Source organism: Psammomys obesus, unplaced genomic scaffold, assembly GCF_907164565.1.
Source record: "Psammomys obesus unplaced genomic scaffold, mPsaObe1.curated_primary_1811, whole genome shotgun sequence".
Classification (NCBI taxonomy): Eukaryota; Metazoa; Chordata; class Mammalia; order Rodentia; family Muridae; genus Psammomys; species Psammomys obesus.
This window is the reverse complement of record NW_026593286.1, coordinates 24517530-24535241: the sequence shown is the minus strand read 5'-3', so window position 1 is coordinate 24535241 and position 17712 is coordinate 24517530. Positions and strand designations below refer to the sequence as shown.

Here is a 17712-nt window from a genome sequence, read left to right as displayed (position 1 = left end):
TCTGCCATTCTACATTTCTCTGTTTAGCTCTATACCCCATTTTTTAATTGGATTACTTGATTTGTTGCTTTTTAACTTCTTGAGTTCTTTATATATACTGGATATTAGCCCTCTGTCAGATATAGGGTTGGTGAAGATTCTTTCCCAATCTGTTTACTTATTTATTTATTACAATTTATTCACTTTGTATCCCAGTGATAGCCGCCTCCCTCACCCCTTTCCAAATTCACCCTCAGTCTCTCTTCTTCTCCCATGCCCCTCCCCTAGTGGAGGTCCTCCTCCCCTTCCATCCAACCCTAGCCTATGAGGTCGCATCAGGACTGGCTGCATTGTTTTCCTCTGTGGCCTGATAATGCTGCCCCCCCCCTCAGGGGGAGGTGATCAAAGAGCCAGCCACTGAGTTCATGTCAGAGACAGTTCCTGTTCCCCTTACTAGGGACCCCACTTGGAAACTGAGCTGCCATGGACTACATATGAGCAAGGGTTCTAGGCTATCTCCATTCCTGATCTCAAGCTGTACTACAGTGCAAGAGTAAGAAAAACTTCTATGGTACTGGCATAGAAACAGAATGGTGGATCAATGGAACTGAACATAAGACCCAGAAATGAACCCACATACTTATGGACACCTGATTTTTGACAAAGATGCCAAAACCATACAATGGAAAAAGATAGCATCTTCAACAAATGGTACTGGTCTAACTGGATATCTATATGTAGAAAATGCAAATAAATCCATACTTATCACCCTGCACAAAATTGAAGTCCAAATAGATTCATTTTAAAAGATGGTCCCATACCAGCCCTATGACAGATTTATTATCTTGGATTTTTTTTTTGTCAGAATTTCAAGAGAGATTCTTGGGGCATGTGCATGCTTGTAGATTTGCCCTTTCTTTCAAAATACTTCCAAAATATCTTCACGCTGTGATGCTCTGCCAGAAATTCTTAAGAAGTTTAGTTTGTTTTTTTTTTTTTTTTGGTTTTGTTTCTTTTTTCTTTAGCATAGAGGGAGAAAGTGTTTCCTTGGCATGGCCCTGGTGAAACAAGTGAGCTTTATTCTGTGCTAGCCTGTAGTCTGGAATGCAAAATCCAACCAATCAAACAAACAAACAAGCACAAAAGAACCAAACAAACAGGAAAGAATCAGAAGTCAGGACTAAGAAATAATAAAGAACCAATTCTTCTCTAAACTGCACTGACCCTTCCAGGCTTGGCACCTGGGGAGTCAGAGGAAGGCATTGTCTCATGTTTGCTCATGCAAGTGAAATGGCCTGTTTTGGAGCCAGGTTGAAGGCATAATTGGCAAGGAGAACTGTTGTGTTCTCTAGACTTTTTTTTTTCCCAAGAAACCACTTCCCTGGACAATTCATGTTGAGATGGCAGGTGCTATTGACTCCGTCCCTGATGGCTCTCTTTGCCCTTTTCTGTGTCAACATTTGAAGTACTCCCTTTCTTCCCCGACCACACACCTCAGCATACATTAGAACAGAGTGTATTTTATCCAAATTAACATTTACTTAAATTTGTGGGGTTTTTTTTTAACCACTTTACAGAAAATAATCAAACCTGAAATGAAAATCGGGAAACCTTTGTCTTTCCCATATTCAGCAGCTAATGAGCTTTGCAACTCAGCCAGATAACTCTATCTCTTGTATCCTTGCTCTCCAGATGTGAAAGAGAAGCTTCATAGTAATCATATTTAATCCCCTTTTCTCAACAACACCAACGTTTTTCAAAAGTTTTAGGCCTGTTTAAACAAAACAAAACAAGAAACTTAAAACTATCTTTTCAATGAAAAGGTGGTATCGGGGAGAAACCGGGAGACAGAAAGCACTATGTATGGGTTTTGAAAAAGAACCTTCAGTTCAAAACTCACCTTCTCTTAGTGCTCAGATAAGTCATGCCTGAGGACGCCTTCTCTGAAGAAGAGAGTTTCAGATGTCAACCTGGAAGGGAAGAAGGACTCCGGGATGCTGAAGTACATCAGGCTCCAGGTATGAGCGTGTGAATCAGAAACATGCGTGGGGCATCACCAGGAAAGAGCCCCTATACACCCTGCTCGTGAGAGTTTGGGAGACAAAACAGAAGCTGGCACTATGTTGCCACGAATGTCCCTTAATTGGTAAGCAAGAGGAGAGAAAAAAATCTTTCTAGCTAGACAGCCAGTTGCCACTGAACGAGGCCAGAAGTTTTGGTTGGGTGCCCCTCGCCCACTATGCTGTCTCCAATGGAGCCAATCGCTCACTAGGATGGAATGGCTCTCCACAGGCTTTTAAATGAGACTATCTAATTCATATACCTAGTCTTTTTCTTGGTCTCTGAGACTTGGGCAAGGAATTTTATTTCCATTGATCTTTGTTGTCTCATTTATGAAACAGGGATTATATGTCTCAAAGGATTATTGCATGGATTAAGTAAAGTAGTACATTGGCATGCTTATCCAGTCCTTGACATAGTATTCTACTGTTCTTACAAATCTAAGCTAGAAACCATTCCTTTCTCTTATAGGGAGGGAGGGCTTTTCATATTTTCCTAGAATGTTTAAAGTGATGCCTAGAACCTGTATGTATAACCTAAATTATAAGAAATGACTAGGAAGGACTTTGTGAGCCACAATGTATAATCACATTATTTCAAAGGGAAATGTCATCCAAGTTCAGAAGTTAACTTTATAAATAGAATCCTTTATGAGTTACGGGTCCCATGTGGTTTTCAGTGGCAATCTGCTAACATGGAGAAAATGAAAGAAAGAAGACTTTAAAAATCTAACAGAATTTTCAGGACAAATCCATGGTTGTCTATTTTTTTTTTTTCTTTTCTGTAGAGGTACCCACACTCCATGGTTAATTTTTTGGAGTAATTTTAAGACTTTTTTTGTGTGATGAAAATATTACAAGATCAGTATTTCTTTCTGACTTTGTGTCAACTAATAGAGTGTAAGGTTTACACTCCACATCACCTAAATCCACCTCAATCAGAGAAGGGAGATGGTTCTTAAGTTTCAAGAAGTAATTGTCGTTTTAGGAGATTTTGAAGCCTGGTTTGCATCTCTTCCCAGGTGATGAGCTTGTCACCCGCTCCCCTGTCTCTGCTAATCAAGGCAGCTCCGATTCTGACGGAGGAGATGTATGGAGACATCCAGCCCGCTGCTTGGGAGCTGCTCCTCAGTATGGATGAGCACATGGCAGGGGCGGCAGGTAAAGAAATGCTGGCTGGGAACTGGCTCCCATGGCCATTAGCGACCGCAGTGTTGACACCAAGAAAAAGGTACCTGCAATCCTAAATCAAGATGACAGAAGTTTGTAGACCTCTAGATAGAGGAATACGCCTGAGGAACACAGACCCATATTTGCAGAGCATCCTTCAAATTGTACTGTGTGTTTATACAATATCATCAGCTCTCTCTTGGTATATTAGTGTTCTGTGACTAAAACAGAATCTTATGGGTCGGCGGTGCACTTCAGTTGGAAGAATGCTTGACTGTTATGCACAAATCGCTGGGTTGGGTCCTCTGTACCACGTAGAGCCGGGCAAGGTGGTGCATGCTTGGACCACCTCCACCAAGGAGAGAATGGCAGAAGGAACAGAAGTTCAAAGTCATCCTTGGCTACATAGTGAGTTCAAGGTCTACCAGGGCTACATGAGACCTTGTCCCAAGAAACAAGCAAATAACTAAAACACGTACACACATGGCTAGCCTAGAGAAAATAATGTGGGCAAAGTGACATGGATAGGAAAATACATTCTGTGTGCTTAGAACACTTGGGGAAATTAGTTTGACAATGCTGGAAGTTTCACAAAGGGACTACATGCTTATAGCATTGGACAGATGAGTGGGACTCAGAATGTTTATAGACTGTATTATCACAGGTATGGACTTTCTAAAGTTACTATAGACAATTGCTCACAGGATCTGAGCTAGCAGTTATATAAAAACTGTTGTCCAACTTATACATGGCATCACTTGGTTTTTGTGGTGGTGTATGCCTATAGTTCCATCACCCAGAAGGTGGAGGCAGGAGGATCCTGAGTTGAGGCCAGTCTGGAATAGATAGTTGAGCTCCAGTGTAACATGAGCTAATGGTAAGACCCTGGCAAAAAGAAGCCTCAGGGATTAAAAATGTAGCTCACTGGCCAAGCACTTGCTTAGTGTGTGGAGGGTTCTAGGTTCATCTCCAGTGAGCAAATAAAGAAATTAACGTAGTGATTGATTGCAGGTGAACAGTAACTGGTGACATTTTCAGCTAGTCAGAAGACACTTGTATGCTGATTCACGTGATAGCTGAAGCAGAAGATGCCAGGGGTCTCTTGAGGAGAAGGGTTTGTAGAAAGAAGGAGTATAAAGATAGTCTCAAAGCACCGGCCAAAATAATACACAAACACACACACACAGTTGGGTCTGCTGGCAGCTTATGACTGTTACGAGAAAACTATTTTGGTAAGGAGACTAAATTAGAACTCTTCTATAATGTAAAGTATTAACATGGTGTTTAAAAGTTGAGGCAGGGTAGAATACACTTAAAAAAATGAAGTGTGGAAATTTATATAGCTACACTGAAACGGCTTATCAAAAGCTAATGACCATAGTAAGTAGCATTTATTATAGAATTATGTCACAATTTTGTTCATAAAATTTAATTTCTTTTTGTTTTGCTGGTTTTTTTTTCCATTGTTGTTGTTTTGGGGACAAGTTCTCACTGTGTAGCCCAGGCTGGGCTTCAATCTCAGCCTTATTTTAGGATCACGGGTGTGTGCCCTTATACCCAGCACAAGGTGCTCAATTTATAGATGAGCAAATTCAAGACAGACTTGAAGGAACTTGTTTAACTTCATTTCACTCAGAGAGTCGTAAAATCAAACCCAAACCTTCTGACTGCACAGTGTAGATAGCCTTGCTTTATGTCACTTTGCCAGAGAAAAATAAAATGCACTTCCAAACTCCAACATACTTCTCACTTCACAAAGCACTTCCCAGGCCTGAGATGGTCAGACAGCCATGAGAGGCTCAGGCTCACAATGAAAGCGCAAAGTGCCTTTCTGTACATCATTTTACCTTACTGGAATAGCAAATTTGGAGTCAGGTTATCATGCACAAACCATCATCTTCCTGGACATTTTCAAGGGAAGAAAATGGAAGCTACGAGGTTAAGAGGCTTGTCCAAGATCATGCAGCAAAGAAGTGTCAAAGCTAGGACACAACCTCAGAGCTGTTAGCACAATTGAGCACAGGTTGCATCTCTAGCAGAGAATGTAGATTATGTCTTTATGCCTGCCACTGGCTCTTCTGTCAGAGCTACGGGGTTGTTTCTCTTTCTCATTATTCACAAGCTCTATAACTTATCACCACAACTCTCTTATTAATATTTAGCTTTTGCCAAAATTTAAGATTTTAAGTCTTCCGATTCATGAAACCACCTTTGCTTCTCTGTCTCTGAGAAGAGCAGATGTTCTGAGTAGAATCTACCTCTCGGGCTTTGCTTTTCTTATAGGTGATAGAACTGAGGATGCTTTAAGGACTGTCTTCATGCTCTGTCCTCAGATAACTAGCAAAGAGTCTGGCCATTTCCTAAACAGCACATTTCACTATGTAACTTTTTTCATTGATTTCTCTGGCTCTGCCTTTTCCCTGTGAGCCAAAGGAAGCATTGTTTAAAATGAGTATTCTGCTGAATTGTCGTGCTGTGCCTGCTTTTAGATGTGCCAGCTATTAGATGTCCGGTCAAACACAGTTTGCCGTTTGTGTCTAGTATCTGGGACATTGTTAGCTCTGGCCACTGCCAATGGTCAGACTTCACTCCCGGAGTGGTGGAGAGGAGAGAGGAGAAGGCCCCGTATCCACTCAACCCCAGAAACAATGCAACATCTTAAGGTATGCAGCTGATGAGTTCATTGTTGGCTGTCTCTAGCCGCCATGTTCCTGTTGTGTGCGGTGAAGGTTCCTGAAGCTGTGTCGGACATGTTGATGTCCGAGTTCCACCATGCAGAGACTGTACAGAGGCTGAATGCCGTCCTCAAGTTCCACACACTCTGGAGGTTTCGGTATCAGGTCTGGCCCAGGATGGAGGAAGGAGCACAGCAGATTTTTAAGGTGAGGGGTGCTGTAGGGGTGCTATCTATCTACACAGGAATTAGATTAGCACAACCAACCCGGGGCTTGTCACAAATCATAAAACACAGACCGGCTGTGCACAGCCAGAGAAGTCTTCTTTCCTCTGATCATATCAGTAAACTTAACTCATATATAAATAAATACAATTTAATTAAACAAATTGAAATATACTAGAACATAGAACAAAAAACTCAATCTAGTAGCAGCCTGAATATCGCATAGCCATCCTCAGGGGTAGACAGCTAAGTCTGGATTGTAACCATCTAGGCCTTTTGTTATCTGCACACATACAGATGTTTGGGGCAGAATAGAGTGATCAGCACAACCTTAATTTGTGTTAGAGCACATCATTTCACTGATGAGTAAACTGAGGTCCAAAGAGGATCGTCTCATGTCTTATTAACAGAGAAGTCTTAGAAAACAGCCTTTTTCTCGATGTTTCTTGTACCTCTAAGGAACCACTCAGACCCTTAACACCTAATTAGGCAGATTATGTTTAATTCTACCTCAGGCTCATTCCAGCTCCTAGTCCATCCTACTCACCTCATGCTTCTGATGTCTACTAACAGATCCCGCCTCCCAGCATAAACTTCACCTTGCCCTCGCCAGTACTTGGAATGCCATCTGTCCCAATGTTTGACCCTCCATGGGTCCCTCAGTGCAGCGGGAGTGTCCAGGACCCCATTAACGAAGACCAGTCTGTGAGTAACAGGCCCTCTCTTTCCTATATCTCCACACTGCATGGGATGCATGTACTGAGACCATTTGGCCATCCATGTCATGAAAATGTAATAACACAGAAAGCCATAGTGGCCACTAGAAACTAGCTTTTATCAAGATAAGTTTTGGGTTTGTTTGTTTTGTTGTCAAAGTATCTGACAAAGAGGCATTTATTTGCTACAAAGGGGAGCATTTTTACTGTGGCTTTTAGTTATGTTAATTTAACTGCAGTATGTGAGCTGCCTGATTCTTAAATATATGGGTCCAGCAAGAGTGAAAATGAAGAGTCGGCAGCTTCTGGTTCTTGTTTCTTTCTCATCTGATTGTCACCACCACCGTCATTGCCACCGTTGCTCAAGACCTTGGGTGATGCAGGGCTCGTATGTGTCACTGCTACGTGTAACACGGCTCAGATACAGCTAAGTTTATCCACAGAATAAAAACAGACAATAGATGCCTTTTAAAACAGATGATTCTCCAAAACCACACCTTTATCATCTATTGAATAACACACCTCTAAATTAAGAATAATTTAAAAAAAAAAAAGGCAAAAGTGAAGCCAAAACAGAAAGAGAACTTAAGACAATTTTGGCTTCCACTCTGCAACATTTCTACTTTCCAAAATCAAGAAATTCTGGTCAGTCAGTCTACAACGTCTTCAGTAGCAATGTGGTTTGGAGGGTGGTGGTTGGGATGGGTGACTTCAGTCCATGCTATTCTAATTTAGTTACTTTGGGTGGTAAAATGAATTATTGGTATTTTAATTCACACATCTTTGAAAATGTTAGTTGACTATGCGAAGTTAAATTGAACATCTCTGTAGATTATACATAGATTTTTCTAGGCACGTTCAATGTTCTTTGTTGAACAGTTTGTCTGAGCCTTTCTCCCTCCCTCACAATGTTATTTTACTTATACTCCACCACGTATGCCGTCTCCATGCATGATGCCCAGTGATGACAAGGAAGGTACACCTGTTCCTTCCCTCATATTTGCTGCAACTCAAGCATCTGGTCCACCAATATAAGTGTCTTTGGCTCTTCTCCCAAACAGTTATGGATTCCCATACAGTTATAGATTCAAATAACTATTTTCCAACCATGGATTAAAAAAAAAAACATTTTCAGATTTTATATCCAGCTTTCACTTTCTCTCCTTTTCTAATACCTACATTATGCCTTATAACAGACCATCTTACCTACATGGCTCAGGGAAAGTAACCATATGATCCAATGTTCTCAATCACTGTTGTGCCATCCATCGTGGTTAAACTGTTAGTCGCATGTTAATATCCTACATAACGGGGCTTGTATGAATGAAGCCAAGGTCTCCAGATGTCACTACAACCTTATTTGGCTAGAGAGTAGCAGAGAGGTGTGAAATGGCTTTTATGCTTCAAATTTGTAAGGAGAGACTCTGACCTAGCTCTGACCACCAACTCTGTCCCTATGGCTCTCAGCATTAGCATCACGATTAAGAAAGGCATGAATGGCGTAGCCACTGTGTGGAACGAGTCTTCAGTTCTTTGTCTCTCTTTATCTTTTGCCTGTGGAACAGTAGATTGGTTTTAATGTTTCTTTTTTCACTTCATATTTTACATTCAACCTGGGTAACGCCTTCTAGTGTTTTACTTTCCATTCAATAGCATTCTCCTACAAAGTATTTCAAGTGCGCGGCTGTACTTATTGATGGATGTTATTTACATTGTGCTACTTGATTGATAAAATGAAATAAACCATATAACTCACTAGATTATTTGAGAGCTATATCGCTTTCTTTTTCCTTAGCATGTTGTTTTTCTATCTTACTAACCTTATACGATTAACGTGCTTTGTTTAAAGCCAGTTTAAATAAAAGTTGTCTTTCATGTTTAAATAGTGAATTGTTATCACCTGAACAGTGAAATAGCATTGTCTCCAGAAGTTACAGACATTCTTGGGGACTTAGATTAATGAGTGGTGAGGGGAAAGTCACCAACTGTAGAAATGTAATAGAAAATCTCTACAAATATATTCATCGATTAGGTCATAGATGACCTAATATTTTCTTAGGGCAAACTCTTAACTTTAAGTTACTTGTTGGGCCACTCTCTGTGCCAATGATCCTACAAGAAGACTTGCTTTTTTTGTGTCTCCACAGAAATCCTTCTCTGCCCGGGCTGTGTCCCGCTCCCATCAGAGGGCAGAGCACATCTTAAAGAACTTGCAGCAGGAGGAAGAGAAGAAACGCCTTGGTCGTGAGGCAAGCCTCATCACCGCCATCCCCATCACCCAGGAGGCTTGCTATGAGCCCACATGCACACCCAACTCAGAGCCTGAGGAAGAAGGTGCCTTCATAGCTGTGATGTCATGGGGCTGGGCTACTCCTCAGGGAAATGACCTACTCTCAGACAAACAAGGATGACACGATGTGACATGTCCTCTCCTATCGTTCCCTTAAAAGGAGAAAACAGATGCAGTGTTCTAAAATGTAGAGTTTTCCTGTGTCTGGAGAGCAGTAGTAACCTTGACCAAATCAGTCTGACAACAGACCAGCACTGGTTGTGATTCAGGAAGGCTGAGTCCACAATAAACAAGACAGCAGATGCACTGACTCTCATTTAAAATGAGTTAGTCCATCCATCACCTTCAACCTTCCCAAGTGTAGACAGCTTTCTGCTGGTTATCGAAAAAATGATTCATGGACCATTCTAAATTTCTTGGTTCTTGTGGGAAGTTTTAGAAGGAATTTTCCTTTTCAGTAGAAGATCTTCATTATGTTTCAGTAAGTGTACAGTAAGTTACTGAAGTGCTATGGTGGAGAGAAACACTACTTGATACAGGTGCAACTTTACTTTGTGGAAGTGTTACATGGGGGATATAAGAACAAAATTCACATTCCCTGTTCTGTTTGCCAGTAGAAGAAGTCGCCAACCTGACATCCCGACGGCTGTCTGTGAGTCCATCTTGCACATCCAGCACATCCCACAGAAATTACTCCTTCCGCAGAGGGTCAGTGTGGTCCGTACGCTCAGCAGTCAGTGCTGAAGGTGTGTTGTTCTTGATGACTAATTTCTTCTAAAACCTGTTCTACTGTCAGAAGTGCTTTATAGCTTAGAGTTCATGTTTAGCTATAAGAACAATTTTCCAAATGAATATTTTTGTTATATATTAGCATCCATCTTTATTCTTTCGCTCAGACGTACCTTGCTGTCCCTTTTATTAATTACTAATTCCACTCTCCCTTAAATTTTCTTAAAGACCAGGCTGCCCTCATACAGAGGAAGAGAGCCACCTTCCTCTGCCTCCTGAGTGCTGGGAATAAAGGCACATGCCACCAACCCAGCTCTTGGTATTATTTAAAAAAATAATAAATCACTCAACTGTGATCACTCACAGACTGCGAGTCTGTCTTTGTTCTCATGATTTTATCATTCTGATCTGTTTTGGTTTCTATGTTGATCCCGATCACAGGCAGTCTTGGCTACAGCTTTCTAGTTAAGTTTTTAAATTGGAACGTGAGAGTCCTCTCTCACCTTTTCTTTTTTTTTAATTTTTATTTTTAATTTATTTTATATTAATTACAGTTTATTCACTTTGTATCCCAGCTGTAGCCCCCTCCATAATTCCCTCCCAATCCCACCTTCCCTCCCTCATCTCCTCCTAAGCCCCTCTCCAAGTCCACTGATAGGGGAGGTCCTCCTCCCCTTCCATCTGACCCTAGTTTATCAGGTCTCACCAGGACTGGCTGCATTGTCCTCCTCTGTGGCCTGGGGGAAGAAAGGAGAGCCAGCCACTGAGTTCATGTCAGACACAGTCCCTATTCCCATTGCTAGTAAACTCACTTGGATACTGAGCTGCCATGGGCTACATCTGCGCAAGGGTTCTAGGTAATAGCCATGAATGGTCCTTGGTTGGAATATCAGTCTCAGAAAAGACCTCTGTGCCCAGATTTTCTTTTTTAGATTATTTTAGCTGGTCTTGATCTCTTAGCATTCCTGTGTAAATTTTAAGATGGGGTCATCAACATTCTTCATAAATAGCAGATGGTGTATCTTAACCAATATGGGGCATAGTAAGGCTTCTAATCCATGAACATGGGCTATCTATCCACTTAGACTATTATAATGTGTGTGGGTTTTGGCCTACAAATCTTACACTTCTTTTGAAATTATTCCTAGTATATTCTTTTGTTGCAGTTGCCAGTTTAGAGGAACTTGTTCTTCTAATTTCACTTACATGGCTATTTATTACTAGTGTGTAGAAATAAAGATTGACTAATAATAAAGAAAAAATGTTTAAAAAAGAAATAAAGATTGACTTTTCTGTATATATTTTATGGCCAAAAAAAAAAAAACCTTGATGAGATAGTTTATTATATTTTGTGTATGTTCCTCAGCATATTCTATATATAAAATCATGTCATTCGCAAACAGAGATTATTCACTCCCTTTCTTCTAATGCAGTTTCTTTATATTTCTTCTTATTGACTAATTACCTCTGCTAAGTTTCAAGGACAGTGTTACTACAAACTGCGGCCAGATATACTTTTTGTCTTGCCACCAGTACTAAGTGGAAGACATTAAGCCTTTGCCCATCAGTTATAATATTAAGCCTGAATTTTTAGTGAATGGTCTTTGTGACATGAAGGAAACTCTTTTTGATTGTCAGGGTTTTAGTATTTTAATCATGAAATGATCCAATGTTTGTCAAATAGTTTCTGTGTATCAATTAAAATTCTCATGTATTTTGGTTGTGAGCCTCACCTTTAAGAGCCGAGTTATCTCTCATGTGCTGTTTTCTGCATTTAATTGACATAGTGTGTTGTATTACCTCTTTCATGTGTTATACCATGCTTACATTCCATTCCAAAGACAAACCATCTTGTTCAAAGTATGTAGTCTTTCTTTTACATGGTTTCAGATCCCAGCTGGCAAGACTTTGATGAAGATTTTCACCTCTGTGTTTCATAAGGAACGTTGGCCCACAGTTTTGATGTCTTGTGACGATGTCCTCAGTTAATATTAGTATCAGAATATATACATAGCTGAGTACACACACAGATATAAGTCATCCTCTAAACCCTGTTCTTGCTGAATTCCAAAATTAGAGATATGTTGTTGTCATTTTCTTATGTATCGAAGTCCTTTTAATTTCCTCTGTGAGTTTTCATTTGATTGACTGATTATTTGGAATCAAGGTAATTAGCACTATTTGTGAATTCCCCAGATGCTATTGACATCTGATTTCATTACAATAGAGCATACCTTGTGTGAGCCAGTCCTTTAAGCTTACCGTGGCTTCCTTCCAAGATATAGTGGGTAGCAGTGTTTCTCTCTATTGACACTTTGGGTCTGTCTGGTTTGCAGTGCTATTGAAATCTTTGACTTCCATGTGAACTCTGTCCAGCTGCTCTCTTATGAAAAGTGATACAGTGTCCAGTGATTATTGTGAAATTGCTTCTTTCTCTATTTAATTCTGCCATTATTTGCTTCATACACTTTAAAGGTGTGCTTTTATATGCTTATGTGCATATAATTAATCTTCCTGATAAATTGAGTCTTTATCAAAACATATCCTTTAACTGTAGTAGAGATTTTTTCTTAAAGTACATATCATCTAGTATAAAGTTCATCATTTCAATTCTCTTTTCATTTATGTTCAGATGATTTATTTTTGTAATTTTGAAACAATGTTATGCTTCTTCTATATAGATGGTGTTTGAGTCAAGCTTCTATGTCAAGCATTTTATCCATTCTACTAATTCTGCCTTTTGTTTGGAAAATTTAGTACATTTTCACTTAATGTAATTTATAAATAAACTAAGATTTATATCTGCCATACTAAAGGACAAAATGTCACATGAAACAGTTTGTAACATGTATTTTCTATCATAATCACTTTTACATTTATGTGGTATTTATAGGAAAAGACAGCATATTCATAATAGCTACTTTAAAATCATTGTCTAATACATACCATCACATCTAAGCAATTTCTATTGATTGTCTTTGTTCCTGAATACAAACAGCATTTTCTTGTTTCTTTCTTTATTGAGAGTGAATAAAGGTCATAATGTGACAAGTGTCTATCATCTAGCTACACAACCACCTATCATTTTAATAACTGTGTACATTTAATGGGAAAGTAGGATTTACAACAACTGAATAAAGCTTTTACCTTCTAGCCCTTCACAGGACCTATTTAAGATCTCAAAGAGTCACAGAAGTTAAGATAGGATACTCAAAGACCCAATGTTCTTTATATTTTATAAAAATGTTTATTCTGCATTAATAATAACAGTGACTTTGTTTTCATATTAATATACTGCTAAATGACTTTGCTACCGTCCTTGACTTTTTTTTATTTTCTTTACTGCCCTTTTCTTTATTCTAATGAAGTAATTATCAACTTTAATTTTCATTGTATTTCTCAAATGAGGAGAATAATATGACAGGATCACATTATTTTTACCGTAAGTTCACATGCTTTGTGCTACTCCATATTCATGCTTATGAATCTCTTACACATGTTTGTGACATGGGGCATCTATGAAAAACGCCTTAGCCCTCACTTAGAATTTTATTTTCTCTGATTTCATATCACGAACTTGTTTCCTCTCTCGATATGTCTGTGCTTCTCTTTCTCTGCAACTTAAAACTAATGACAGCACTTGGAAAGTGGGTTGGTTTTGTTGTCTTATAATGGGGAAGGCACTCTATATAAAGTCACATTTATTTTTATTTTAGCGATATTATCGGTTGCATTGCCAAACAGGATTTGAACTACAAATTGCTGTTCCATTAAAATTTTGTCTCTCTCTCCAGATGAGGAACACACCACCGAGCACACCCCAAACCACCACGTGCCTCAGCCTCCACAAGCAGTATTCCCAGCATGCATCTGTGCTGCAGTCCTTCCCATTGTCCATTTAATGGAGGATGGTGAGGTGCGGGAAGATGGAGTAGCAGGTATCATCTGGCCAGCCGAACCGTTCTGTTCTTGTGCTGCTCACCTGAATGGAAACAGCAGTTTTCTCTTGAGCCCACAGCTCTACTGACCATGCGCCTGATCGTTCTATGTACATGTTATGATTGTAGGTTTTTTAGACATAGCATGCCAATCTATCTCTTTCTCTACCTCCTCTTACTGCTTTTAGTACCTTTGCCAAGAAATTTCATTAGGGTCAGTACCTAGGTCCATGGAAAATGTTTTATTGCCAGAAAATTAACTTAACGGCAATTAAATTAAATTAAATTAAATTAACGGCACTTATTTGACTATCAAGGAGTCAACAGTGATTTCGCACACCTCAGAAATCTTAGCTATTAATCCACCAGCATGAAAGCCGTCGTTCCCACTTGACCACCTTCCCAGATATACTAGTTAAGAGGAGACTGAAAGAAGAAACGATAAAATAGGGAAAAAATGCTATATTTATAATGGACAAAAGAGAAATAGTCTTTGTGTGTGTGTGTGTGTGTGTGTGTGTGTGTGTGTGTTCCTTTTGTATTCCTGGCTAGCAACTGAGCCCAGCTCTTGCACATGATAATCAAGAGCTCTGCCACTGGAGATCAGTTAACCTTGTTGCCTCTGCATGATAGCATTCTCAACACTTCAGAAGGCACAGTCGAGGAAATTAAGTTAAAGAGTGTTCTGCATAATGCTAATTAAAGTTTAAAACATTTCCTATATGCTACTTTGAAGTATATGTATGTATGGCTTATATAAATATGAAAAGCAGGCATCAACACTTAGCACCTCTTTCTATACTGATGAAATTTATTTTTTTATTTTTCTCTTTAATTTTTTCTTGTATTTCCACATTTTAAACATCACATTGCTTTACCAAAGCGGTGAGATATTTTTTAAGTCTCATAAGGATATTTTAGTAAACAGGTCCAACCTAAAAACCCTGTCTCTGTATTATGTATAGAGCTCAGTGGTAGAACCTTTTCCTTGTATATTTAAGACCAGCTGTTCAGTCTCCAGCACCAGATGTAGAGGCATGCACAGGTGCATGCATGCACACACACACAAATACACACATGCACACACAAATACATATTTCAATTATTTGGAAATATGCTTGAAAACTAAAGTTTATGTTTATATATTTCTTATTCATAGTACAGCTACTGATTTTAATTTAAAATTGATACTATTTATTCAAAATGCTCAATGATAGATTCATGCAACATTCTAAATTTTTAGCTTTGAAGCCAGCAGAACTGAAGACCACAGTTCAAACTGGATGTCATGAGTTGTTGAGCGCCACCCTTCTGCTTCCTACCTCAAGGCATCAAGGGAAGCTTAGCCTGACCTGTGTTATAATGAAGTAGCAACTTTTCCGATAGGATTGTATATTTATTCCTAGGAACCTAATTAATGCCGGCTCAACTACTTTATCTCGCTGAATTGGATAGTAAAAGTTTGTCTCCTGTTCATTTGCATTTTAAACCTAACCACATTTTAAAACCTAAATTATTTAAGAACTTCTAAAGGGGTTGAAGAGATAGCTCAGCAGTTAGGAGCTTTGTTTTGATTCCCAGCACTGACATGGTGGATCGCAACCATCTGTAACTAGTTCCAAGGGATCCAATATCCTCGTCTAAATTAACCTTTGCAGGCACCAGGTAAATACATGGTGTACATACATATATGCAGGCAAAACATTCATATAGATAAAATAAAATAAGTAATATGAAAATTGTTTAAATAAAATAAAAACTAAATTTTAAAGCAGAATTTATGACAAAAATCAATGAAATCTGGAGTTAATTTAATAAAGGCTTACATTTTCAACATTAGTTTGCCCTCTGGGTCAAGGACAACTGTATACACTTGTGAAGGCAGTTCTTGCAAAGTAATGCCAATACGTAAAGACCAACTCACTCTTGTTTCCTTTCCTAACAAAGGGAAACAAGATCGGCAACTTTTCATTTTTCAATACAAAAAGTGTTTCGAGAGCAAATGAGCTTTATTGCATTTTGCATTATTTTAAAAAGTAATACTGTTATTAATGTTTTGAAATTTTTATACATTTTACAATTTTAATCTTCACGCCCTTCTTTCTGCCTTCCTCAAACTTACTCTGGGACCCACCAACCCTTCAATGCCCAATTTGATGCTTTCTTTTTTCTTTTTCTTTTTTAATTTTACCTTATTATAATGTGTATGGTGTTCTGCCCCTCTATACCACATTTGTGCCTGGCACTGCCTGCAGAGACCAAAAAAGATCATCAGATCTCTTCAAACTGGAATTACAGATGGTTGTGAGCTACATTCCTTCTATTCACTCTTCCATGTTTCCTGAGTCTTGCATAGAAGGAGGTTCATACAGAACACAACACCCACTCAATGGCTGAATACTTGCAACCACTTACCCTGAGGACTTGAACCAATCATGAGTCTCCGTCTTAAGCAATTCTCACTGCAAAATGGAGCCTCGCTAACCAAGGTTCAGAGCAGCACAAATCTGTAGGCATAAACATAAATGTTGAGAAGGTAGTTTGACAACGTGACTATTTAGTAAAACACCAGTGGGTACCCACCTGAGCCTGTTTCCTCTCTAGTCATGAGCTGTTGACCAAATTATAGTACCAGCCAGAAATCCATCCTGTTCAGAGGCCTCAAATCTGATCAGAAAGTGGTCAGTTCCCCACATAACTAACCATCATGCTACTATTGGGCCACTGGGCACAACTTGCCTGGCAGGTCAGCAGTTAGACCCCTGGGACTCACATGAAAGCAGAAAGAAAGAACTCTATAAAGCTTAGTTGGAGAGGATGGGAACCGCACAAGGCGAGCAACAGAACCAGAAAACTTGAACACAGGGAACTTCCCAGAGACTCATACTCCAACCAAGGACTATTCATGGAGATAACCTAGAACCCCTGCACAGATGTAGCCCATGATAGTTCAGTGTCCAAGTGGGTTCCATAGTAATGGGAAGAGGGACTGCCTCTGATATAATCTGATTGGCCTGCTCTTTGATCACCTTCCCTGAGGGGGGAGCAGCCTTACCAGGCCACAGAAGATGACAATGCAGCCACTCCTGAGGTGATCTGATATACTAAGATCAGAAGGAAGGAGAAGAGGACCTCCCCTATCAGTAGACTTGGGGAGGGGCATGCATGAGGAAGGGGGAGGGGAGGAGGGAGTGGCTTATGGGGGAATACAAAATGAATAAAGTGTAATTAATAGTAAAAATAAATAAAAAAAACATTAAAAAAAAGAACTCTATAAAGCTTAGTAAACTGCTTGAAAACTTCTTCTAGTTGAGGGACTTATGGCCCCTTTCTTTTCTCTCCTAAAGTCAGCGCTGTGGCCCAGCAAGTCTTGTGGAACTGTCTGATTGAAGATCCATCAACAGTTCTCCGACATTTCCTGGAAAAACTGACCATCAGCAATCGACAAGTGAGTTCCTTTTCCTTGTCAGTAGCTATGAGTGTGAGCTCTGCTGAAAGCAAGCAAAGGACTGTACAGAGCTGCCGTGTGGTAACAGTGTGATAACTTACTCTGACATGTGGCCAAACAATGCCTTTAAAGTAGTGATAAACAAGTATTAAATTTTGCTATTTCAGTTTAGCTTCCTTCAGTAATTGATTTTTCCATGTGTGCACAGTGCATTGCTTGGTAACCCGAAGACTTTCAAGATTGTGTGTGTGTGTGTGTGTGTGTGTGTGTGTGTGTGTGTGTGTGTGTTTGGTTGTTTTGAGACAGGGTTTCTCTGTTCAGCCCTGGCTGTCCTGGAACTCACTCTATAAACCAAACCACGCTGGCCTCAAACTCAGAGATCCACCTGCCCCTGACTACCAGTGCTGGTATAACGGTGTGTGACACCACCGCCTGGTGATTCTCAAGATTTTAAACAAAGGCTAGATGCAGTTTGATGATTTT

The 17712-nt window shown here is 39.6% G+C and overlaps 1 protein-coding gene across 9 annotated transcripts in view; it reads left to right on the top strand.

The window, feature by feature from the left end:
- Unc80 (unc-80 homolog, NALCN channel complex subunit) overlaps window positions 1-17712 on the top strand; it is a 156851-nt gene that overhangs the window by 112854 nt on the left and 26285 nt on the right. For 7 of the 9 annotated variants that reach the window (XM_055616820.1, XM_055616816.1, XM_055616814.1 and 4 more), the window contains 8 exons: window positions 1890-1997; window positions 3062-3200; window positions 5910-6091; window positions 6682-6813; window positions 8972-9158; window positions 9729-9860; window positions 13638-13781; window positions 17129-17229. In XM_055616820.1, the coding sequence (XP_055472795.1) occupies window positions 1890-1997; window positions 3062-3200; window positions 5910-6091; window positions 6682-6813; window positions 8972-9158; window positions 9729-9860; window positions 13638-13781; window positions 17129-17229 (1125 nt within the window). The remainder of the gene's footprint in view (window positions 1-1889; window positions 1998-3061; window positions 3201-5909; window positions 6092-6681; window positions 6814-8971; window positions 9159-9728; window positions 9861-13637; window positions 13782-17128; window positions 17230-17712) is intronic. The other 2 variants (XM_055616815.1, XM_055616813.1) reach the window with 1 other exon arrangement.